At 39.8% G+C, this 26658-nt stretch overlaps 1 protein-coding gene across 1 annotated transcript in view; it reads right to left on the bottom strand.

The window, feature by feature from the left end:
• Nucleotides 1-26658, bottom strand: part of TENM1 (teneurin transmembrane protein 1) — an 854561-nt gene that overhangs the window by 278115 nt on the left and 549788 nt on the right. Inside the window, exon 10 of the mRNA XM_053917142.1 lies at nucleotides 25158-25310. Coding sequence (XP_053773117.1) covers nucleotides 25158-25310 — 153 coding nt within the window. The remainder of the gene's footprint in view (nucleotides 1-25157; nucleotides 25311-26658) is intronic.

Below are 26658 nucleotides of genomic sequence, written 5' to 3'. Positions count from 1 at the left end.
AAGAAAATATACAAGTAGCCAACAAGCACAGGATAAGAAACTTACCATCATTCGTTTTCAAGGACATGCAAATTAAATCTACAATGAGATACCACTTCACACCCACTAGGCTAAAATAAAAACCAAAGACAATAAGAAGTATTGACAAGCGTGTGGAGACATGGGCACCCTCCTCCACTGCTAGTGGAAATGTAAAACGTTGCCACTTCTTTGGAAAAGTTTGGCAGTTCTTTAAAAAATTAAACATAGAATTCCCATATGACCTAGTCATTCCACACCTTAGTACATTGTGAAAGTAATTGAAAACAGATGTTCTAACAAAGTTTTACATAAATGTTCATGGCAGCCTTATTCATAACAGCTCAAAAAGAGTGAAAATCCACAAAAGATGTGTCAGCTAATGAATGGATACATGAAAGGTGGATACCCCCACAACGGAACAGTACGCAGTCATAAAAAGGAATGAAGTACTGATACATACATGCTACAACATCGACAAACCTTGGAAACATCAGTAAAGGGAAAGAAGCCAGGCCCAAATGGCTACACATTACATGAACTCTGCAAATAAGCAAATATATACAAACATAAAGGAGACTGGTGGTTGCCAGGGCCCGGGGAGAGGCGGGCATATGGAATGACTGCCAAAGACTATGCGGTTTCTTTTGTTATGATGAAATCGTTCTAGAATTAAATAGTGGTGACAGCTACACAACTCTGAATATATAAGAATCAATGAATCATACACTTCAAATTGGTGAATTACATAGTATATAAATTACATCTCAACAAAAATGTTATGATAATTATAGTTACAAGTTGTAAATTGTCGTGCATGGCGCACACACATACACACACTTTCATCCGCTGTCACAAGAGCGCTGCTGTGTTTCCAAGTGTTTTTAAGTCACTTGTTACCTGGAAGCTAAACTGTCTCCTACCTAGTCCTTTTAGAAATTGTAATTGAGAGCATACAGCAGTGATACCTATTTTCTGTATTTTATACAATGTTAGATGTTTGTTATATGGGGGTTATTATCATCAAATCATTCTGGCCTTTGGGACGGGGACAGGAGAGTTGGTCATGCATCAATTTATCCAGTTCCTCCTTTTGTATCTTAGAAAAGGTCCCCAGAGTCCAGGGCAGTCCCATCTGTCTAAACTCTTGACACTGACTTACTGGACATTTAATAAAGATAATATATTATGATGCAGTTATCCTAGAGTTGAGAGTAATAAGAGGGATGTATATCTTCTTGTGCCAGGTCTCGGGAAAGGGAAGCAGCCAGTTCTCCTGGGTTGTCATATTGCTACACCTTTGATTTGTACTTTTTTGGAACTCAGAAAACCTTCAATAACATCAAATTAAAACTTCTCACAATATGTACAAAAATATAAAATGTAAAGAAAAAATACTTCCGACTTTACTTGTGGTGTGACCATGTTCATTATAATCTCAAAGGAGAAAAACAACCTTGTAAAATCTCCTGATCCTCTTTTCCAACAACATTAAATGATAAGTTCAACTAAAAAAAAAAACACCTCTCACAAACAAAACACATTACAAACAGTAATAATAAGAGCACCAATAATCATAATTGATTGTAGCATTTGTGTCCTTTTTTGAGCCCCTACCTCTGATTTCTGCAATACCAAAATGCCATTTTCATACTCAGCGTGCCATACTATTTGGTGTCCCCGTTTACCTCTAAGGCTCCTCCCTCCTCTTCTCTCTTGCCCAGAGACTCTGGTCCCTTGACGATCTCTCTTTTTTTTAGATTTTAGTTATTTATTTTTAGAGAGAGGGTACGGGAGGGAGAAAAAGAGGGAGATAAACATGGATGTGAAAGAGAAACATCGATTGGTTGCCTCTCGCACACACACCCCCTCCAGGCTGAACGTGCAACCCGCACATATGCCCTGACGGGAAACGCAACCGGTGGTGACCTTTCACTTTGCAGGACGATGCCCAGCCAGCTGGGCTAGTCCAGCTTCAGGCAGAATCTCCTTTCTTACTAGCATTCTCAAGGCCTCCCTTTCCATTGTTTCTGTATTGACTGTTTTCAAACAAGCACAAACCGCTCTTCATTTGGAAAAAAAAAAAAGAAAAAGAAAGAACAAAAGGACCCAACTGTCCCTTCATCTCGTTGTCATACATTTATCTCCTTTTCCTTGCCAAACTGTCTCCATCTGCTGTCTCTATTGCTTCATTATCCATTTACCACTTAGGCTATTACCATCTGCATTTTGCCGTTACCACTCTATTACTCCATTTTCCTAAATATGCACTCTTTAAGGTCAAATAGGATTGATTTTTCTTGTTTCTCAAGGCCCAGCTCAAACTACTTGTATAATAACAGTCATCTTTTCATGTTCTTTCTTTTAAGCCTCTTAATCACCTAGCTATCTTATTTCTATTTCTGTACAACAGTCGCATGATGTTTTGCATTGCGCGTGTGTGTGCACAGGCATGTTCTTTCAGCTCTCCTGTTTAATGGGAACGTTCTCAAGGGCAAAAGTTATGTCTTCTGCTTCATTTGTTAACCTTTCCAAGTACTCAGTACAGTTAAAATGGCATCTTGACTATTCGTTTGTATATTTGGCATTAAAAAGGATAAGCTTCTGTGTTTCTGAATATTAAGATTTCTTTGTTTTCCCCTTGATATTATTTTAATGAAGGGTCTGAAGTAAGGTGGTCAAAACTCACTTCTCTTTTGATGCAAATACTTATTTTTCTTCTTCTCTCTCTCTAAATCACTGGCAATGGGACGATGGTGCCTGTATGGTTCTGGTAAGGAGGCCTTCAGGAGGATGTACTCGTACAGTGAGAACAGGGAAAGGCAACTACAAGGACAAAGGGAAAATAGGAGCTACAAGAAGAGTACAGAAGGAAAACTTGAGGATCTTTATATTAGAGAGGTGAAGGCAAAAAGAGGATATGTGATTATTTTCCGTGAGATTGCCAGTTACACAAAGGGAAAAATGCAGACTTGGGCATTAAATCTGGGAACTCTATGACTTTATTCTCAAAACTAAATTTTACATACTAGAATTACCATTGACTTCATGAAAAAAGCTGGCAAATGTTTGAAATTCCTCCAAAAGTAATAGAGTCTGAAAGATATAAATGGATACTCCACAGAATTAGACATACACATGGCTAATAAATTTCAACAATGGACTGTCTGGTTCTTCCAAACAACTAAGATGTTATAAGGATGTTATGGTAACATAGCCCAGATTTTGAAGGACTAGTCTAGGAAGATAAATGCGGCATTCTATAGCATACCCCTTGGTGTGACTGTTGGATGTAAACTATTGGGCTAAAGCAATGATTTGCAACTGGTGTGCCACAGAGTTTTTATAGCATGTAATACCTGGGTGTGTAGTCAGGCATGCCGACCTCTTTTCCCTTACAGGGGTGTCAAACTCACTTTCACCGGAGGCCACATCAGCCTCGCAGTTGCCTTCAAAGGGCCGAATGTAATTTCAACTCCTTAACAATTAAGGAGTAGTTACATTTATACAGTCCTAAACTTATTTCAGCCCTCTGAAGGCACACGAGACTGATGTGGCCCCCGGTGAAAATGAGTTTGACATCCCTGCCTTAGACTGTCGAATATAAAAATGACAACAGCCAATACAACAATAGCCATCTGTTGTAAATACATTAAAACCATACCCAAGTGTTTTCAGGGGAAAATATATATATTTTTGGTGTGTTGCACAATTTACTAATTAGTTTATGTGGGCCATAGATGACAATGTTGAAAATCACTGGGCTAGAGGGATCACAAGGCAGATACATTTCTTATAGCATCACAGAAAAGGTATTAGGTTTAAAAAAAAAGTAAAGTAAGGATTAAAATGAAACAAGAATGAAACATTAAACATATATGATCAGGAACATTTAAGATGAATATTTTATACTGTAAATAAGTTTGCCTTTTAGCATAGTGAACCCTTTCCATAAATCTGTTTTAGAAGTAAGGTCTTCAGCTTGCTTTAGAGAAGCTTTTGTTAAAACTGAAGTATATTGATAAAGTGATTTAATATAGTTGAAAACCAGCTGCAGTACTCTAGCTGGGCCTCCTGAAACCTGGTGTTAGGAAAACATCTATATAGCATTATAGGAAACATTTACTGTAATTTGCCATTAATGTTTAAAAATAATAATGTTATGCTCCCAACACTGTTGTCTTTGTTAGTGCATTACTACTATATTATTCATGCGGTTTGCTGGGCTTGTATGAATTATTCCCGATTCTACCACAATGTCCTGGGTTCTGATATCCTTTAAGTAAAAGATACTAGAGTTGAGTCAAAGGGTAGCTGAGTCCATTTTAATATCCACATGTCCTGTGAGCCAGTATTGGAGCATCACAGAAGTATAGGATACTGTTCCATGAGAACGCGCAATGATCGCCTGGGTGGGGTTGGCGCAGTTCATGGCTTGTGGTGCAATAAAATAAATGAATCTCTATCTACTGACTGGGTCTGTGAGATACATTTCAGTGAAACTATAAGTACATTTAGAATTCAACCTTTTATTCAAGGTCCACAACTGTCATTGCATAAATTGCCTCCAATGTAACTAGGCCGCATGTAAAAATAGCCAAAAATTAAGCAACGCATGTGCGCACATGCCTCCAGCTAAGTCTATGATGAAAGGAAGTAATGAAAGGTACATTTTGTACTGTTGTTTAAGTTCCCATGGGTACTTGTGTGCACATGCGTGTGTGGATTGTGTTAAGGAGAAGGGAGTGTGCCTGCTGAACCCAGATCTTTGATGTGAAATCTAGCACTTGCAAAGTACTCTCAGGGAAGGGCTATGCATTTGACCATATGCGTTGAGATCTTTAATCAAGACAGCTGTTACTAAAACAATTGGCTTTGAGAAACGAATTTTTTAAAGAAAAGGCTCAAAGATGGGTGCTGAGCAAACAGTCAGGGGAGATTAGATCCTAATCTCAGCTCTGCCTGTAGTTAAGTCTATTATGCAAGGCAAGTCACTTAACCTTCCTGTGTTTTCCTTTTCAACTGTAAAACAAGGGTAACAATTAGCTGTTACAGCATAAAACTGTTATGTGGATAAAAGACATTAAAGTGTTTTGAAATTGTAAATGCTCTCTAAGTGCAGACTGTTATTGTTACATACATGTCAAAATCCAAATTTATAAGGCAGAAAACTGTGAATTAATCATCTGAATTACAACAGAATTCTCTGCAAGTAATTTAAATGGCAAATGTGGTTTATACATTTTACAGGCATATAGTTCAACCACTTTCCAGGAGTATACCCCTTTTGCAAAAATATGTCTACTTATACTTGGAATGGCTAATTGTTCTACCTTAATGGCAGAATCTGAATTCACTGACTCACAATGTATACAGCTGAAAGGAATAAGCTAGTCCTATTGAGTTTCACCCAGAGTTTATCAAAGCCTTAGCAGCTGGGAAGAGAAAGGAGAACAAAGAAATGAAAGGGGAAAGGAGACCAGTCAAGATGCAGGGGTAGGTAAACATGGCTGGCCTCCTCAAACAACCACAGCAAAAATTACAACTAAACTACAAAACAACTATCACCCAGAATCATCTGAAAATCGAGCTGTATGGAAGTCTAACAACCAAAGAATTAAAGAAACCACATTCATCCAGACAGGTAGGAGGGGCGGAGATGCAAAGACATGGAACAGATGGCCCAACACCCACAAGTGGTGGATAAAAATCGGGAGTGATACCTCTGGAGCAAGGGATCCCAGCCCCACACCAGACCACCCAGACGAGGGGTCCAGTGCCGGGAAGATACCATATTTAGCTACATATAATGTGCACTTTTTTGCCCAAATTTTCGAGGGAAAAATAAAGATGCACATTATACACAGGTAGTACCTAAAATAACTCCTATCTGTTCTTGTGTTCTGTAATTATTTGTTACATAAAATTTCTTGTACCATAATATGTACAAGAATAAATGCTAAAATTCCTTCATAAAACAAAAAGCAAGTATACAAACAAAAATAAATAATTGAATTAAAAAATTAAATGAATCATTCAACGAATGATTTTTTCCCTGAAAGTTTGGGCTAAAAATGTGGGTGTACATTATACATGGCAAAATATGGTAAGTCTCCATAACTTTTGGCTGTAAAAACCTGTGGGGATTGAGGTGGCGTAAGAAACTGCAGAATTCTCAGGGCCTGTAAGAGACTTAGGACTTACACAGACTCACTCCCTCTGGGCTCCAGCACCAGGGCAGCAGCTGGAAGGGCACCAGTGGCACATGGGGAGAAATGGAAGCATCTGGCATCAGGCCAAGTGCCAGGGGACAGTTTCCTCCTGGACAAAACTCCAGAGGTTAGGCAGCAGCACTGTCTCTTCTCTGAGCCCTCCTCCCAACAGAGCCACAGAGCAGTGACACGGGTTGCCCTGCCCTGGTGATTAACTAAGGCTCTGCCCCATCCAACTTAATGGGTGCACTTTTCTATAATAGGCCACACTACTAAGACAGGGAGTCAAAGCAGTTCAACCTAATACATAGAAACAAACACAGGGAGGCTGCCAAATGAGGAGACAAAGAAACATGGTCCAAATGAAAGAACAGAACAAAAATCCAGAAAAGAGCTAAACGAAATGGAGATAAGCAATCTTTTAGAGGCAGAGTTCAAAGCACTGGTTATTAGGATGCTCAAGGACCTGACGGGGTACTTAGACTGCATATAAAAGACCCAGGCAGAAATGAAGGTTACACTAAGTGAAATAAAGAAAAATTTACAGGAAACCAATGGTAGAGTGGATGAAGCTGAGAATCAAATCAATGATTTGGAACATAAGGAAGAAAAAACATTGAATCAGAACAGCAAGAAGAAAAAAGAATTAAAAAAAGTCAGAGATAGGCTAAGGAGCCTCTAGGACAACTTAAATGTACCAACATTAGAATCATAGGGGTTCCAGAAGGAGAAGAGGAAGAACAAGAAATTGAAAAATTATTTGAAAAAATAATGACAGAAAATCTAATTTGGTTAAGGAAATAGACATACAAGTCCAGGAAGCATAGAGAGTCCCAAGCAAGATTGACACAGAGAGGACCACACCAAGACACATCATAATTAAAATGCCAAAGTTTAAAGATAAAGAGAGAATTTTAAAAGCAGCAGGAGAAAAGCAGAGAGTTACCTGTGAAGGAGTTCCCATAAGACTCTCAGCTTTTTTCTCAAAAGAAACTTTGCAGGCTAGAAGGGACTGGCAAGATGTATTCAAAATGATGAAAGGCCAGGACCTACAAGCTGGATTACTCTATCCAGCAAAGCTATCATTTAGAATACAAGGGTAATTGAAGTGCTTCCCAGACAAGCTTTACCTTTAATATTTCATAAATGTTAAAGGGACTTATTTAAGAAAAAGAAGATCAAAACTATGAACATTAAAATGGCAATATCACAACTATCAGCTTAATCTAAAAAACAAACGAAGCAAACAACAGAACAGAAACTGATTCATAGATGTAGAGATCTTTTGGAGGGTTATCAGCAGGGAGGCAGAAGGGGAGAATGGGGGAATTGGTACATGGAATAAGCAGCATAAATGGTAGATACAAAATAGACAGGGGGATGTTAAAAATAGAGTAGAAAATGGAGAAGCCAAAGAACTTATATGTACGACCCATGGACATTGACTAAGGGAGGTGATTGCCAGAGTGAATGGGGCAGGGGAGGGGGACTGTGTGGAGAGGGCAAAAGGGAAAAATTGGGAGAACTGTAATAGCATAATCAATAAAATGCATTTTTTTGAGAAAGAATTTTGTATACCCGTTTAAGGAAAGTGTAAATGCACCAACTACAATTTCCCAAATTTCCTAAATGTAAATGTATTCCAAAAATATATGATCATTGCTAATGTGGAAAACTCTTTTCAGAGGCCCAATTCAGTGTGACCTGATTCTCATTTCTCATGTGTGGTTGCTTCTCATTTTCTAGGTCTTCCTGAAAACTCTTGCTAACAAACAAGGAAAAATAAGTATAAAAATGATCAGAATAAACAAAATAAAAGCCAACCAAAGTAATAATACTAGCTAACAGGTGACAAATGCTGACTCTCTGCTAAGCTTAATGCTAAGCACTTTACCTACATTATCCCATTTTATCCTTTCAAGGGAGGTATCTCACTTATCTTGAAGGGACTGAGGTCTAGAGGGATTAAGTAACTTTTCCAGGTGAACTATAGAACTGAAATACTTCCTGTTCATATAGCTCTGTAAATATAGGTACTATTTCCCTTCATAAAACTTTATATAAATCATTTTTTGTATCTTTGACAAAATCTCCTTTTGTATATACATTCTGATATCATGCTCATTTTACAGAAGCAATGGGGAGCCTCATTAAAAAAAAAAAAAACTATTCTCAAGCCACCATTACATATGAAAAACAGTTTTATTGTTTGTGAATTGCTAATGTTGTGCACTATATTTGGGGATCAGTGGTCTCAATTCTATTGCATCATATTTGTCACCCTACGTTTGATAGCCCCCAGAACACTTTTGGGCCTCAAAAAATGTTTAGACATATCAATCATGTCATGATTTCAGGCTTTATGAAATAAAGATGTATACAGATGAAAAAGAAAGGGAAAGGGAGGGAGACGTGTGGCAGGAATCTGAGCCCCCCCCATTTTTTCAGGAGAAATGTGGCTCTTATCTGTTGTACATTTGTAATTTCCCAGTAAGATGTAATTTGCACAACGTGTTTCACTATTCCTCCCGCACACCTAAAAGTTTTGCAAACTAAAGGGGAGCAGAACTTGTCACCCAAAAATTTGCCTCTGTGGTATAAAGATTGTCTTGAGCTGAAAAGAGACAGCATACATAGGAGAAGCTCAGAAAACTCAGTAGAAGTTACTGTTTTGCAAGAGACATTTAGCTTAATAAGGGAAATCTCTACTTGTAAGTGGTGTCTCTCTCTGTCTCTGTACCAGGAATTAAAGGACGACTCTAAATTTCTAGAAACCCTTATAGATGGAGGTGGGAATTACTTAAATCTACATAACAACATTATCCCCTTTATGGTGCTTTGCTCCACAACTTTCCCTTCTGGCTCCCTGCCTCAACATCTTCCTTTGTCTTCAGCTGGAGATGGTATTTCAGATGGTGGTGGAGAGTTACTCAGTTAGCTTGGGTATTTCCCATGTATACAGGAGGTATACATGTTATTAAACTTCTGTTCTTGTTTTTACCTCTTAGTGCTTTCATTATGGGGGTGGAGAGGTCAGGGAGTGTCTCAGTCAGGAACCTAGATGGGTAGAGGAAAAATTATTTTTCCTCCCTTACAAAGCCAAGTCCCTTGTTTTTCAGATTAGAAACTGGAGCCCGGATTGGTGAAACTGTTAGGCAGTAAACCAAGGCAGGAAGGGGGAGGGACACATGTCTCACTGGTTGACTCAGCAGTCCCGACCCCAGTCCTATAAGACTGTTGGGTGGGAGAACATCACAAACAAAGATAGCAATGGAGGAGGGGAGTCCTTGAGACTCTGTGCTGAGAAAGGGAGCCTCTGTGGCAATTTCACTAACTAAGGTGGAAAGCCTTTACTAGCTAAGAAAGAAAGCCTTTGTAGCTGTCCATAAGTCCCAAGGTCTGGAAGGGGGAGAAGGAGGGGTACCTGGAAGCTGGCTAAAGTATAGAACTCCTGGAGTCCCGATAGTCAGGACACTCAGATTAGCTGGGTGCCTGCTTTCAGCTTTTTGCTCAAGCATATACACAAACTTGCAGCTTAATTTTCTAATATGCACGAGGCACTCTCCGATTAGCTGAGTGTCTACTTTCAGCCTTTTGCTCAAGTGTATTTCATAAATAAGTTTGCTTTCTCATTTCCACTGTATCTGTTGTCTCTTGCTTGAATTCTTCTCTCCCAAGTGAGGCAAGAACCAAGGATAAGGAGTCCCCTGACTCAGGTCTTCCTGGTAACATCTTTTGGTGCCATGACTCGGATTCCACCCTTTGTCTCCAGCCACCTGGAGCATACACCTGGAGACATACACAGTGAGTATGGATGGCAATATTTTGTTGCCTCACTCACCTTCAGGGTCAAAAGGGAAATGCAGCAGCACTGTGGAGGAGGGATATTTGGATGTGCTGGGCCTGTGTTTGGAGGCAGAAACAAGGATAAGATCTAAAATGAATGCTCAGATTTGCTTGGGCTCCAAAGACTGAAGAGTCACTTCTTCCATCCAGTTGGAGTTCTCAGGCATCCCTATGTGAGTGGGGGCCTCGCAGAGGTGCCTGGGGTCAATCAGACATGCAGGTGCCCCATGGGGAATTCCTATAACTATAATGTAACTTTGGCTCTTCCAGGAATGTGCAAAATAAGGGTTGGTCACCCAGCACTCCCAGCCCTCTGGATTGTTTTAGATGATCAGAGGAGACACCGAGGCACGAAAGAGAGCTGGGGATGACCAAAGGTGTAATGGCCTTTGGAAGCCTCTCTCATAAATAGCACACTTTGACCCACTACACAAGTCCCTAGTCCTTTCTGCCTCTAAACCACGCCCAGGGAACAATAAGTTTAAATTATCGATGTGTTGTAAGCCTGCTGCATCTCTCCCTCACGGGGCACTGTTGTATTTACCGGGCAAGCGTCTTGCTTTCTCTCCCTCTCATGAACTAGCCATGCCCCTTCTTGGGCAAAAAACACTTTTATATCCTCTAAATTTTAAGGGTGCCAAGGAGACTTGCAGCCAGGGGAGCAGTGGGCAGCAGCAGCTTGACCTGGGCTTACCCGCTGATTCTGTTTCCAGGGCCTCCTTTTCCTCTGACTTCCACGTGAAACAAGGCAGCCCCACCTAGGCTCTCTCCTGTTACTTCCTCCACCCTAAGTCTTTCCTGTGTTTAGCTGTACCCAGAAGCAATAACTCCTTTCCCCTTCTTTTGCAAAAGAGAAACTGGTACTTTTAAAATTAAAGCAGCTAAAAGTCACGGCAGCCTGACATCTCCCCCCCCACACCTATTCTTCAGCCTCCTTGGAGTTGTCAAGGTCACTAGATAATAAAACAGTTCACTTTTCAGCACTGTGCGTGTCTTTCAGTGAGAAAAAGAACTGCTTCCAAAAGTTATAAAATGTATTCACCATTTTATTAATCTAAAAAATGCTAATTAATTACTTTTTGTTGTCACTAAACATTAAAAATTGTAATCAAGTTGGAAAAATATATGGTTTTGATAATAAAAGAAAAATTATAAAACTGAAACTGGGTTAGTTAGTGATTTCCAGAAGAGTTAAAAGGGACTAGGGAAGTTACAGAAGGACCGCACATGCTGCGCAAGTTGAAAAAGGACTGTGTAGAGAGAAGCGGCAAAAAGAGAAGGAATTGAGGAAGTGAAAAAAGGTGAGAAAAGATAAACAAAAGCGACAGGCAAGAAGAAAGGACATTGGAATAGAAAACTCAGGAAAGGGAATGGAAACAGAAAAAAAGAAAAGGAAAGGCATATAAATAAATGGTGAAGATAATTCTAATGACAAATGAAAAAGGCAAGAGCTCCCTTTGTTTTCCAAGGCCAATTGTTATTTCCCAACAGAAACCCCAGACACCAGGGGAAAGTTACAAAAGCTAGCCCTGGGACCCCAGAGCCCCACTGAGCAGCTGGTAAAGCAGCTGTTAACAATGGAGACAGGGCAGACGAAAAGCAGAAACCAACGCAATGAAAATAAAAAGCTCACTTGTTAGCTGCAGCTTTAAGCTCTGCACCACCTCCACGAGATTGGGAAATGCCCAGATCATGGCACCTTGGCAGGTGTTTAGGCATTCAGCTGATCATATCTATTAGGTAAGAAATTTTGCCAAAAATCTAGAAGTTCTACAACAAATGCAGGGGGTATCTTTGCTCCCATGCCTAGCAGGTATATTCCTTCTTTACTTTCTATACAAGCAGAAGATCTGGCAGTCAATCAGGGCTAATAATTTAGGAATCTACTGCCTACATAAGGAAGGGGTACACCCAGAGGGCATAGAAGTTCCTTTGAAGTCTCCCCCAGGGGAGGATGAAAGCAAAGGAGAAGGAGGTTCCCCTCCTGAGAACAGAGATGCAACAGGGGACTGCTGAAGCAAGGCAGGCTGGGTATGGGTTACACAGTAAGCTTGGTTAAGTCTGGAATCCCAGGGATGAGGAGAAAAGTCTCCTCTAGCTTGGCAGCTTTGGGCTAGGCAGCAAGTTCAGCTATTCTGAAAACCCCCTCCAACCTGTCAGGGTTTGGGTTACACAGTAAGTCCAATTAAGTCTGGAAACCCAAAGCTAAGGAGAAAATCATCCTCTAGCCCTGTAGGGTTGGGTTACACAGTGAACGCTAACTATTCTGGAAACGCAGTGTCTCAGAGGGGACTCTCTCTCCAGATGGTATACATGGAAGAGGCAGGGGATGCCCAGCCTCTCCCATGTTCTCCTCTATTCTCTTACAGATGGGAATCCAAGGCCCAGTACCACAAGATACGCCTCTGGGGTGCATCCTTAAGAATTGGGATAAATTTGACCCCCGAACTTTAAAGAAAAAGAGATTAGTGTTCTTCTGTAATACAGCATGGCCCCAACATAAATTAGAAGGTGGGGAGGTTTAGTCTGAGAATGGCAGTCTAAATCATAACACAATTTTACAATTGGATTTATTTTATACAAGGCAAGGATTCAACTGAAAAAGGATTTAAATTGATAGCTTAAAGAGGGGAAAAGATCTTACTCGCCCCTCAGACAGTAAAAATTGGAAAGGAAAAAATGCTTTATTCTAAAAGTGATTATTTCTAAATTAATTTAAAAGAAACAAACTAAAGGGGACTGTGTAAATCACAGAACATTTGCATATGTTGCAAAGAGTCTGCACAAATTAAAGGTTTATAAAGAAAAAATCTTGAGAGGAAATTATGTAAATAATCTAATACAACATTTGATCAGTTCTTTTCAGTGTGATAAACAGGAGACAGTTTTTCCTACATCTGCCTAAAAAGCAAAGTATTAAAATAATTATGTGTCATACTGGGCTAATCATATACTTGATTAACTGTCACGAAAAATAATCTCTGACGATCCTAAGAGCTGAAGTTTTGTAAGTTTTGTATATCGATGTTGCATACCTTTTATTATCGTCTTAAATAGTCAAATGTAATTTCATAATATATATATTCCTTAGGTCAGGTATATTTGACAAGCTTTCCAGGCTTCAAATTTTAAAAGACTTTTTCTTAACCTAGCAATGGCTTTGAGGTATTTCAAAGGGCCCCTGAAATACCTCAAGGATTTATTCTTTCTTCTTATGAAAGAGCAATTTCAAACTAATCAGGCTTATTTAATATACTTGAAATACATGGGATGCTTTGTGAAATAAAGAAATTATATAAAAATCTCCAAGAGTCTACAAAGTTATAATGTGCTTTCATTTATAATACTGATGGGTTGTTTTGGAATATTGTGTCTTGCAGAAAGGATGGAGTTTCATATCCATTCCATTATAATCAGATCTGTGACCAGGTCATTCTGGGGTTTTGTCATTTGAGGTTGTTTTGTTCTGATGCATTTGTAAACACATTTCATCTTAAAAATCCATAGAAAGAACTCTGACCTATTCTAAATCACAAGTTTCTAAATAAAAATTTTCAGATCAAACTTTTAAATGGGACAAAGATTTACAGAACTCTAAGAAATAACTGAACTGACACTTTACCTGAACCCCACATCCTGGTACTGGAGGTATCCTAACCAGTCATCAGCTGTACTGTAGGTATCTGAATAATAATCCTGTTGCCCAATTAGATTTGATTTGCCAAAATGAAGGCAAATGGACTGAAATACCTTATACTCAGATGTTCATGGTCCTTTACCAAGATAGGGATTTCAAAAAGTCTCACAGAATGTATGTTGTCACAATGTCAGGCGAATTGAAGAACACCTTCCTTGCAGCCTTGGCAAAACACCGTCAGCATCTGCCCCTATCAGAACAAACAGGACCCACCCCAAGGGCAGAACAGCTTGCTTCCCAGCTTGCTCCCCCACCATCTCCCAAATAGCACCTGCCACTGTTTAATCCCTCCTCCACTGCAGAACTGCCAACACCAGCCCCTGCTTGTAGTCTCTCCACTACCAAGAGCGGAACTCAGTATCACCCAAATCCCAATATGTTATCCCTGAGGGAAGTGGCAAGTGGGGAGCCTGGTGGAGGAATTACCTGGGTATATACTTCCATCTCTATGTCTGACTTAACTCTTTGCAAAGAAAAACTCAGTTGGTTTTCTGAAGATCCTCGTGAGTTCATAGAGGAGTTTAATCATTTAGCACTAACTTAGGACCTAACTTGCAGTGATTTACAGATTGTTCTCTCCCACTGCTGCACTGTAGATGAAAAGCAACGCATTATAGAGGCCACTGGGGCTTATGCTGATGAATCAGCCGGTTGTCATGCTCAGCGTCGCATACGAGGTCTGTGCAGAAGGCATCCGGCCATGTAATATGAAAAATAGAGACATTTATTGAAGAAGATACAAGAAACATTGTACATAAGACAATGATGCCTCAGTCCCCTTCAAAGTAGGCACCTTGGGACCTCACACAGTTCGCCCAATCACCATCAGCTGCCCCCTAGTATTTTCTTGAATTCATCAACAGTCCGAAATCTCTTCCCTTCCAAAGGTGATTTTACATTTGGGAAAAGCCAGAAGTCACAGGGCGCCAAATCTGGGCTGTAAGGGGGTTGAGTCACCTGGGTGATTTGATGTTCCTACAAAAAACTCTGCGTGAGATGTGATGCATGAGTGGGTGTGTTGTCATGATGAAGCTGCCAATCAGCAGTTGCCCACAGCTGTGGCCTTCTGAGTCATCCAAATAGTTTCCGAACAGGAATGTTCAAGCTTAACACAAACTTTGATGAGGACTTGTTTCTCTACTTGCTCAGTCATTTTGCATGTGACAGTCACACAGTACACATGCTCACTCAGTGGTGTCTACCGCCCCCACTGACTAGTACAGTGAAGTCATTGCTCACACGTGCACATTCCAGTCCACTCTCCTTGGCTGCCGGGTTACATGGATGTTGCACAAACCATTCTCATTATGTTAAAAATGGCTGGACTTTTTCCAAATACACCTCATATATCGACCAGGGGGAGTTACAATCCTAGATTAGGATCCTAACTGGGTCTATCAAACTGGGACTGATGAAGGTCAGGAGGGAAGAGATTGCCAGACCCACATAGTTACTTGCCTAATAGAGGGGATGAAAAACTTCACAATTCAGCCTAATAATTATAACAAAATAAAAGAAGTTACTCAGGGAAAAGATGAAAATCCTGCCCTTTTCCAGGGACAATTAGCTTTATGAAAGTACACAAACATTGACCCTCAGTCTGTGGAGGGCCGAGCACTTCTGGGGATGCATTTTATCCAGCAGGCAACCCCAGACATCAGAAGAAAACTACAAAAGTTAAGATTGGGACCGGGGATCCCCATAGAAGATATGCTAGGGATAGCTTCCTCAGTGTTCTATAACAGAGATCAAGAAGAGGAAGAGAGGGCCCTAGAAACAGAGAAACATGAGAAGAAGCAGGCTCAATTATTAGCTGCCCTGCTAGGGCAGAGGACTCAAGGTCCACAAAAGGGAAAACCTAAAAGCACTCCCTCTAATAAGCATCATAAACATGGGAAGCCTGGACACTAGAAGCAGGAATGCCCCGGCACACGGACTACCTGAAAGCCATGTCCCTTAAGCCAGAAAATCAGCCATTGGAGTGGGACTGCCCCGAGGGCCAAAGGGACCCCAGGTTGGAGCCCTCAGGCGCCATGGCCTTGAACTGATGGGGCCCTATGCTCCAGTTGGCTCCCACTAGGAACATCATGATAAAAAGGATGGAGTCAAAGGTGACCCTTAAAGTGTCAGGAAAGCCTATTAATTTTCTTTTGGATACAGGAGCTGCCTACTCTGTATTGACCTCCTATCGAGGACCCCTCTCTTCCGACAATAGTATTACAGTAGGAGTAGATGGCATGCTCTCTGCAAAACATTTTACTCCGCCCTCCCATTGCCTTTGGGGAATGGCCACCTTTGCACACCAATTGTTGGTCATGGCAGAATGCTCTACTCCACTGTTAGGTGCAGATATTTTAAGTAAGGTTAGCACTCAGTAATTTTCTCTATAGACACTGAGGAACCTGTTCCTATTATGGCATTATTCATAAAGAGAGAGTCAGTTGAAACTGATATAGATAAGGAACAAGAGCTTAACTCCCAAGTCTGGACAACAACAATTCTGGTATGAGCTCATAGAACTAAACCGGTTCTGGTAGAATGAAAGGATCCAACCAATTTTCTTACTAGAAGGCAATATCCCATACATTCAGAGGCCAGGGAACGGATAAAGAAAATTGTTACTACATTCCTAAAATCATGGATTATTAGGAGCTTGTAATTCTCCCGGTAACACTCCCATTTTATCTATCAAGAAGAAAGATGGGACCTAGAGATCAGTTCAAGACCTAAGGACAGTTAATGAGGCTGTCATCCCTGTATATCCAGTGGTGCCTAACTCTTACACTATCCTGGGACAAATTCCTTCCCAAACCCAGTGGTATTGTGTGCTAGATCTAAAAGATGCTTTCTTCTGCATTCCATTGGACTCAGCTTCTCAGCTTCTATTTGCTTTTGAATGGACAGATTCACAGGGACATAAGCAACAACTAGCCTGGACAGTCCTCCTTCAGGAATTTAGGGATAGCCCTCCTTTATCTGGACAAGCATTAGCAGAGGACTTAAGGGAGCTGTCACTTGAGAGGGGTGGCCTAGTGATCCAATATGTAGATGACCTACTTATCTGTTCCCCCCACAGAAAAACTAGGCCATAAACGTGTAATGTAGACCCTAAATTTTCTAGCAGACACGGGGTATAAGATGTCTAAGGATAAGGCTCAAATCTAACAAGAAAAAGTAGAATGTTTAGGCTTCATATTAACCCCTGGGAAAAGAATGCTATCCTCAAATAAGATACAGGCCATTTTCGGCCTCCCGGGGCCCACCACTGATAAACAGCTCTGAGCATTCTTAGGACAGACAGGATACAGCAGATTGTGGATTTTAGGATATGGAGAAAAGGCCAGACCCTCTACAAAGCCTTAAAGGAAGGTTGTCAACAGGGACCAACTAACTTCTACTGGGAAAAGGAACAACAAAGAGCTTTTGAGCAATGAAAGGAAGCTCTTATGTAGGCAGCAGCCCTAGGTTTGCCAGATTTAGAGAAACACTTCCAGCTATATATTTGTTAATGAAAAACAGGGAATGTCATTAGAGGTCCTGACTCAGACCCTAGGGCCCACTGAGACACCTATAGTTATTTTTTCAAAAGAATTAGATGCTGTGCCCTGAGACTGGCCACAATGCCTTAAGGGAAATAGCAGCAGCAGCAGCAGCAGCAGCAGCTTTGCTTCTAGAAGAAGCACTTACAGTATCATTAGGACAAACCATAACTCTATATGATTCCCTTTTTACCATCCAAGCTCAAATTAATTCCTCAGCAGCTATAATTCTTCAAAACCAGCATGGACTAGATATGTTAGGTCCTGCTCCAGGAGGTATCTGTGTCATGCTCCTGGAAGAATGCTGTTTTGGGGATCAACCAAACAGGTCAAGTACAAAACCATGTTTGTGACTTTTCAGACAAGGCCAGGCAATTCTAGGCACAGGCTGAGTAGGGGTGGAATTACCAGTCCATCTTCTGAGTATGGAAATCTTAGATACTGCCCTTCCTAGGTCCTCTGGCTTCACTACTTCTCTTACTACTTTTTTAGACCTTTCATTTTTAACTTCCTTGCCCATTTGGTGTCTTCCAAGCTAGCAAGAATTCACCTGTAAATGGTCACATAATCAGAATATTCAAGTGTACCTCATAACCCCTTGGATCAGGCTGCTGACATATTCCATAAAAAACCATAACCCTCACCTGCCTAGAGAGGGAACAAGTGACACCGTCCCAGAACCAGCTCCACATCCCTAATCAGCCTGAGGCAGATGCAGAAAATTGACCTTTGACTTTCACCACCCTAAGAGCATTTGGATGGTGTCACTTGAGGGGGGAATATTAAGCAGGATGGATAGTAAACCAAAGCAAGAGTGGAATGAAATGTCTCACCCACTGACTCAGCAGTCCAGACTCTGGTCCAATAAGACTGCCAGGCATTCTAAACATCACAAATGAAGATAGCAAAGGAGGACGGGAGTCCTTGAAACTCTGTGCTGGGAAAGGAAGCCACTGTGGCAATTTCACTAACTAAGGTGGAAAGCCTTTACTAGCTGAGAAAGAAAGCCTTTGTAGCTGTCCATAAGTGCCAAGGTCTGGAAGGGGGAGAAGGAGGGGTACCTAGAAGCTGGCTAAAGTGTATAACTCCTGGAGTCCCGATAGTCAGGGCACTCAGATTAGCTGGGTGCCCACTTGCAGCTTTTTCTCAGGTGTATTTCATAAATAAACTTTCTATGTCATGTCCACCCTATGTGTCATCTGTTGCTTGAATTCTTCTCTTCCAAGCAGGGCTAGAATAGAGGCAGGGAGCCCCTGACTTAGGGCTCCCATGTAACAAAACTATAGACAATATTTGGTCTTGGCTAAAGCATCTTCATGACAGGCTATAAAATATGTTGTTTACATGGTCATATATTCAGCAGACACTGAGTAGAAAATGTTATTTTATCTTCAACTTCATGGAGATAGATGTTGTAGGGTAAATGTAAAAGAAATTCCAGTTTCCCCCAAGGCCAGCCCTTTGCAAACACTGTAAAGGAGGTAAAGGTTGTCTTTAAGATCCTTTCGTCCTCTGTCTCTCCACCTATCCTGCATGTTCCTGGTGTTCCACTGTGGAATCCAACCTGCAGGAATGCCATACATTCAACTACCTAATAAACTTCCTTTTCATTCAGATACAATATTGTGCCCTTCCTAATCCCTATGCTCCTGGTGTTGATTAACAAATCCCCGTAACCTTCCCCCACACTTGAAATCCCTCCACCCTTTTCTGTTTTAGGAAATTGCCATGCAAAACAAATAAAAACCAAAATAACCAAATTAAAAAATCCTTTCCCTTATGACTTATTAGATAAGGCTCTCTGCCATTCTCTCAGGACTCCTGGGGCAAAGACCAAACTCAGACCTGTACCCTTTGCTGGAATCTGCTGAAATACGAGATCCAGACAGAGCGCGCGGAACCTCCCTCTGGACCATTTGATCAAAGTTCTCTCTGTGTTTCATTGTTTCAACAAGGTCTACTATACATTTGTTTAGTAAACATTAACTCTATTCACCTCCTTGTGAACGACCTTACTGCCTCCTCCTTAGTTGTGAATGTCATTTATACCTCCATTTGGCCTCACTGTCTTTGGAATTTTCATGCTTATGGGAATTCCACATACTCGTGTATTGAAACTTGACTTTCTGCTGGTAATCTGCTGCATGTCATTTCAATTATTTGAACAGACAGAAGAAGGAAGAAGGAAAGTTTCCTGGTCCATAACACAATTTATGTTTAGTTTGTGTTATATTATTATAAGAATAGATGAAAATAAAACAGAAGAGGTGGAACCACAAGTCCTGGGTCCTAGTCGCAGGAACCTGGTCTCTGTGTGTTCTTGACGCTGCTGCACTTCAGTTTCTCCATCTTTAAATAAGGATGTTGGACTTACTAATCTTCGAGATTTTAACATTCTGTATTTGTTGAAAGATTACATTGCAGTTATTTTTAGTTCAGTTTATGGATACTATATGACTCATATCCAAGACATGTCTTCTATTATTTGTTCATATCTGCTGCTTAGTTTAAAGTAGTTGTTATATAATGTTTACTAGTTAACGAGTTTACTAGTTATGACAGTTTATAAATTTCTAAGGTAGTATGAGCTGTTTTAGTACAATGCTTTCAATTCGATAAATATTTATCAAACAATGGACAACTGGTTCTTCTGCTAGATTCTAACATGTGGTTATAGTTTCTATCTTCTTTTGGAAATTAAATTCGGATTATTCAAATAAATTTCAAAAAGAAAATCTTAGCATACTAAATGGCTATAATCAAATATTATTTTTTGCTCTTATTTGGAAAAGTAAGTGGTAAGAAAATTCTTTAATATCCTACCAAGAAGCAGATTGATACATGTAACTACTGTGAATAGGGAACCAATTACAGTAGAATGATTATTTAAATTTTTTTTTTACTTAATCTTTGCTATATTTTTATTACCATTTAGACTCATCAAGAAAAAAAGAGAAAGGACCCAAATAAATAAAATCAGAAATGAAAGAGGAGAAGAAATAACAGCTGACGACAAAGAAATACAAAGGACTGTAAGAAAATATGAACAACTGCATTACAACAAACTGGACAACCTGGATGAAGTGGATAAATTCCAAAAACATACAGTCTTCCAATACTAAATCAGGAAGAATCAGAGAATTTGAATAGACAGATTACACCTAGTGAAATTGAAGCAGTAATCAAAAACTCCCAAGAAACAAAAGCCCTAGACCAGATGGCTTCACAGGTAAATTTTACCAAACATTCTGAGAACAAATAATACCTCTCCTTCTCAAACTATTTCATTAAATTCAAGAGGAGGGAAGGCTCCCAAACTCATTTTATGAGGCTAACATTATCTGAACTCCAAAGCCAGAAAAAGACACTACAAAGAAACAAAATTATAGGCCAATATCCCTGATGAACATAGATGCTAAAACCCTCAACAAAATATCAGCAAACCGAATACAGCAAGGCATCAAAAGGATCATACACCACGATCAAGAGGGATTTATTCTGGGAATGCAAGGATGGTACAACATTCACAAGTCAGTAAATGTCGTTCACCACATAAACAAAATGAAAGATAAAAACCACATGATCATATCAATAGATGCAGAAAAAGCTTTTGATGAAATCCAGCACCCATTTATGATAAAAACTCTCAGAAAAGTGGGATTAGAGGGAAAATACATAATCATAATAAAGGCCATATATGATAAACACACTGCCAGCATCATACTCAATGGGCAAAACTACAAGTGTTCGCCTTAAGATCAGGAACAAGACAGGGATGTCCTCTCTCACCTCTCTTGTTCAACATAGTACTGGGAGTCCTAGCCACAGCAATCAGAGAAGGGGAGGAAATAGAAGGCATCCAAATTGGAAAGGAGGAAGTAAAACTGTCTTTATTTGCAGATGACATGATACTGTGAATGGAGAACCCCCAAAATTCCACCAAGAAACTACTAGAACTGATAAATGAATTCAGCAAAGTAGCAAGATACAAAATTAACATCCAGGAATCAGTTGTACTTTTATATGCCAATAATGAACTAACAGAAAGGGATATTAAGAAAACAATCCTATTCACAATTGCTTCAAAAAAGACTAAAATACCTAAGAATAAACCCAACCATGGATGTAAAAGACCTGTACATGGAAAATTATAAGACACTGAAGAAAGAAACTGAAGAAGATACAAATAAATTATTTTTAAAGTACCATTCTACTTATCCACCACTCTGATGATGAACGTGATGACAATTAAAAAATAATAGATCTTAAATTGCTAAGAACATCTAAATCCCAGGAAGGTCATTATTCATGGAAAAGTTGATACCAATTTGAGAGTAGGATCTGTAGTACCCAATAGGATGTCAATAAACTCTAGGTAATTTTCCAATGATTTGGTCCAATAATAGTTACTGCTAAGTAAGTAAAACAATGTGCCTGGAACTGTGCTATATGTTTTACTTCCATTGTTTCACTTATTCCTCACAGCTGCCTATGAGACAGGTACAATTACTATCATCCTTATGTTATAGATGGGAACACTGGCTCAGGAAGGTTGTGTGAATTAGCTGACTGAATTGGAGAGCCAGTGAATGACAGTGAGTATTCAAAGCCAGATCTGACTGACTCCGGAGTCCAGGCTCTTAACTACAGTGCTACAATGCCCAATTCTCTAGCAGAGTGAGGAAAACAATGTAGAAAGAATGATCTGGTTTTCAGTTTTATATTTTAAGGCATACAGCGTCACTAAAACAAGTTTCTAGAACTGTACTTATGGGGTATGTGATGGTAGAAAATCATAAAAGGACATATCTTATCATTTGAAAAGAGCCTTACATTGTATCTTTTACAAGGTTTGGCTTAGTATACACATGGCATTTAAAAGAGAAGCTATGTTTTTACTTGGTAAGTAATATGCAGTTATATCTAATATAGCAGAAGTATAATGTATAATTATAGTTAAGGTTTTGTTCAGATTTCCCTAAAAATTCAATTTAACATAACAACTTGGTATATATCACATCAAGTCTTAATAATTTTTCTTAATAAAATGTTAAATTCGAATTGGTTTGGGCTGCTTGATATAATTAAGCAGAAACTTAAAAATATTTTTGTTTTTGAAACTTGTCACAATAGATTAAAACACAGGTATATAGGGTTGTCTAAAATATACTGAAATCATGAATAGATAGACTCTAGGGCTTCACTCTCATTGTAGAAAGTGTCTTTTGTGGTATCATATACATTTTGTGTGTGGATTTCAGTAAAGCATAGAAGAGGCTCTGGAAGCAGACCAGCAATTTCTAGCCGTCACCTTGGGCAAGTTACTAAACCTCTCAGTGCCTCTGTTGCTCATTTGGAAAATGGAAACCATAAATTTATGTTCCTAATATAATTCAGGTTAAGTGTCTGGAGCCATTCTTCCCATGTGGTAGTTGTTTAATAAATTTAAGTCTTCATCGTTCTTAATTTCAATGTCTCTGGTTATATTTTGTTAGCCAGAGGGGAGTGGGGAGGCGATAGTGGGGAGAGGGGTCTACAGGAGCTACTATAAAGGACACAAGGACAAAATCAAGGGGGAGGGTAGAGGTGGGGGAGGGAGGTGGGACTGGCTGGGGTGGGGTGGAGGGATGGGGAGAAAATGCAGATAATTGTAACTGAATAAAAATAAAATAAAATAAAATAAAAAATTCAAGTCTTCATCAACAAACTACTTTGTGAATAAGAATTATAAAGCCCTGCCCTGGCTGATGTGGCTCAGTGGATTGAGCATGGGCTGCGAACCAAGAACCAAAGGGTCACCGGTTTGACTCCCAGTCAGGGCACATGCCTGGGTTGCAGGCCATGTCCCCAGTAGGGGGCGCATGAGAGGTAACCACACATTGATGTTTCTCTCTCTTTCTCCCTCCCTTCCATTCTCTCTAAAAATAAGTAAACAAAATCCTTAAAAAACAAGTGTTATAGAGATCTGAATTAAAATATAGAAATGAATATGCTCTGATAACAACTGTTGGGGGAGGAAGAGATTTCACTCTGTCCTTCTAGGTTCTTTCTGACTGCTCTAATCACTACGTCTACATGGGACAGATGAACCAGAGAACAAAGTGAAATTTAATGAATTCTGTATGTATGGGAACCCCACCTACATGACAGGTTCAGAGACAGAAAGGGAGAATGAGGTATGTGGCATTCTGAGCTAAGGAAGAGGTAAGATGCCCTGAAGCCTCAGAGGGGAGGAGAGTAATTTGCAGGATGACATGAAGAGCAGATGTTCAGTAATGAGTAGTTTGCCCTGCCCTATAGATAGGTCATAAAAAGTTATTTCTGGTGATAACTCTTATTATGAGGATGGCCCCAAATTTCAATTCTTTAAGGAGAGCTAAAGGTTTCTCTGGAGGCTACAGGGTCTCAATTGCCTGCAGCTCAAAATAATGCACGTGCCAAAGTGGCACATCTTGGGGAGGCCTGTTCCGAACCCCTTTCACAACTATGTGGACGACTTTCTCCTGTCTTGTCTGTTTAATTTTCCTCAGATCATTCACGATTTTCAGTGTGAATGGCAAGAAACCCCTAGGCAATGTGATGCCCAGTGGTGGCTCTTATACTTGTAGATATAAAGGAATCAAACAGTGTAGGAGCGAAGGGAGAAAAAGGGCAAATCCGAGTGTACTCAGACTGATTCCTCTGCAATCTGCGACCCTCGTACCACCCTCCGCCCCACTCAGCAGCAACAGTGAAATTGCTTGGAAAGGTCAGTCCAGGCTAGAAACTAAATAAAACAAACTGCATCATGAATTGAAAACTAGAACAAATCATAATGTTTTCCTGAACCCTAGCATTAATTTTAACTGAGGCATAGACCAAAGCAAAGTTCCTTTTTCAAAAGCAAACAAAAACAAAACAGAACAAAACACTAGTAATGAGTAGAAACCCAAACAACTACAAAACAAAATATGTTATTTGCAACTGGTGAACCAAAATAAAACTTTCTTACCAGCCCTACAAGATTGCAAGCTTTTTGAGGTTAGGGTTTGGATCATTCCTTCACTCACGTTTATATATGATATCCTTAAAGTATTCAGGACACTGCTGGCTATCCATTTTGTTTTCAATTTCTACCTTTTGAACTGAACATGGCTCAAGTTCTCTGTACTGAATCCTACTTCAAGAGAAATTATAATATAAGCTTCCAGCTATTTTCAGTGCTTATATAGTAAGACTAAGATCACTCAGTGTGAGTAAGACACCGAGAGTGCTGGCATGGTGACATCTATTGTAAATAAGTCGGGCAGTTCAAGCTTATGTTGTTTAAATTTAACAATTCAGCACTCAAAGTGCTTTTTTCTGTTCCCCAACTAGGAAGAATTCATGTTCCCTAACTAGAAAGAAATTCACGTTCCCACACATTGACATAAACATTCACCCTTATATTAAGCATAAAAGGCTTTTTCTTATTATAAGAAGAAATTTCCATATACCCTTTGTAAAATGTTATATATAAATGCTGGACTTGGACACAGAGGACTTAATCAAAATCCCAAGTTGCTTCGGGGTAGTTATATGTGAAATGCAATTTCCATTGTATTGAAATCTCCATCCAGTAAATATTTATCTATTTTCAAAATTGCCAACATATTCGAAAAGTTTAATTGGTTTATATTCAAGGCACTGGAGAAAGGAATATTTGCTGTCAGAAGACATTTACATGTATTTATTCTGTCCACGTAGGTGACTTCTTTCAAGTGATCAAGGAATTTAATGTGACGTTAACCCATCCCAGATTTGGTTCCAATGACCAAATTAGAAGAAAAGGAATCAATAATCAATCCATCACTTTGATCACTGTACCTTTTTTCTCTGATTTATCGGAAACTTTTCCTCCAATTGGGGAGTAAGTAGTGTCCATGGATTCCGTGCCTCTGTTCCCTTTGCTAACTCCATTTTCATAGAGCTGTCCTTCAACTGGTTGCAACTGCCAAGTCAGGCCGAACAAATGCACTGCTGCAAGAAAACAAGCCACACATGAACTTATTCCAGACTCGCTGAGAAGGCCTCTAAACCAGCTGTCCCTCTGCACCTAGCCAGGTCATGACCAGCGTTCTCACAGTTAGGCCAAGCAACTTAAATTATATACCTGCATCATACATGTAGCCACTTTTCTAAGAAGCTGCTGTTAAAATTTTGAGGATTAGAAGTTGGAGTATGAGTTAAACAACTACAGTGGGATTGGACTCTCCTCCTCAGTGCTGTGACCCCTTCCTTTTATGTTTCCCCCAGTGGAGTACATCTAGTTTGCATATGGAAACTGCAGAGTAACATAGGACACAGGCTATTGTGAGAGCACGGGAGACCTTCTCTAGGCCTCCGATTCAATTCAGGCTCAGCAAACATTTCCTGAGCGCCTAGGATGAAGAAGGTCCATGAGAGCTGCTGCGGATGTTAAAATCTAGACACCTATTAGGGTAAGAGTTTGAAGTCATACGAGTGTAAAATAGCTATAACATAATGCAAAATAACTGACATGGCACAGGTTCAAATCGCTATCAGAGGATTAAAAAATACTCAGTGTTAATCAGCATGCAGGAGAATGGGTACTCCCATATAGTCTTGATGGGAGTATTTAGAAAAATCACCTTTTGGGAGGGCAATGTGGCACCATTTTTCAACAAAATATCTTTATAACTTGGCTTACCCTTCTAGCCAACAATTCAATTTCTATAAATTAACTATGAATATGTACCAAACTCCAAAGCTATTCAATGTAATGTTTAAAAATGAGTACCAAGCTATGATCCATCTAAATATTCATCAAAAAGAGATTAATTAAATGGGTGATATTATAAATAATACAGGATTACATGGCTAGTAAATCATGTTGCAGCAGACTATGTAGTGGCATGGGAAATATTTATGATGCATCAAAAGGGGAACCATCAGGCTACTAAACAGTATGACTAGTACAATCTCTAGTGCGTGTGTATGTAAGCGTGTTGATGTCTGGAAGAACGGGCGGGGAGGATATACAGCAACACAACAGCACGGAGGGCTGCTGGAGGATTTTTATTTTCTTCTTTATGATTTCTGCATTGTCTATTTTGTACAATGAATATGTGTGTCGTTTGCCATATGGGAAAAAGAATGTTTTTCAAAAGACTAGATTCAAGAAACAATAGATTAAAATTGGCTGGGCTGATCAGGGATGATATAATGATGGACCCTGAGGGATGTGTAGGGTTTTGACAGGTGGCAGCAATGCATGGGGCCAGGGGGTGGGTTGTACAAAAAAATGACTTTGTAAAGCACCAGATGTCTTTGAGGCAAAGGAAGCTGCTGGGGTTGGATCTGAGTT

Source organism: Desmodus rotundus, chromosome X (genome assembly GCF_022682495.2).
Source record: "Desmodus rotundus isolate HL8 chromosome X, HLdesRot8A.1, whole genome shotgun sequence".
NCBI classification, from domain to species: domain Eukaryota; kingdom Metazoa; phylum Chordata; class Mammalia; order Chiroptera; family Phyllostomidae; genus Desmodus; species Desmodus rotundus.
The sequence above is the reverse complement of the archived record's forward strand: the minus strand, read 5'-3'. Positions and strand labels throughout refer to the sequence as shown.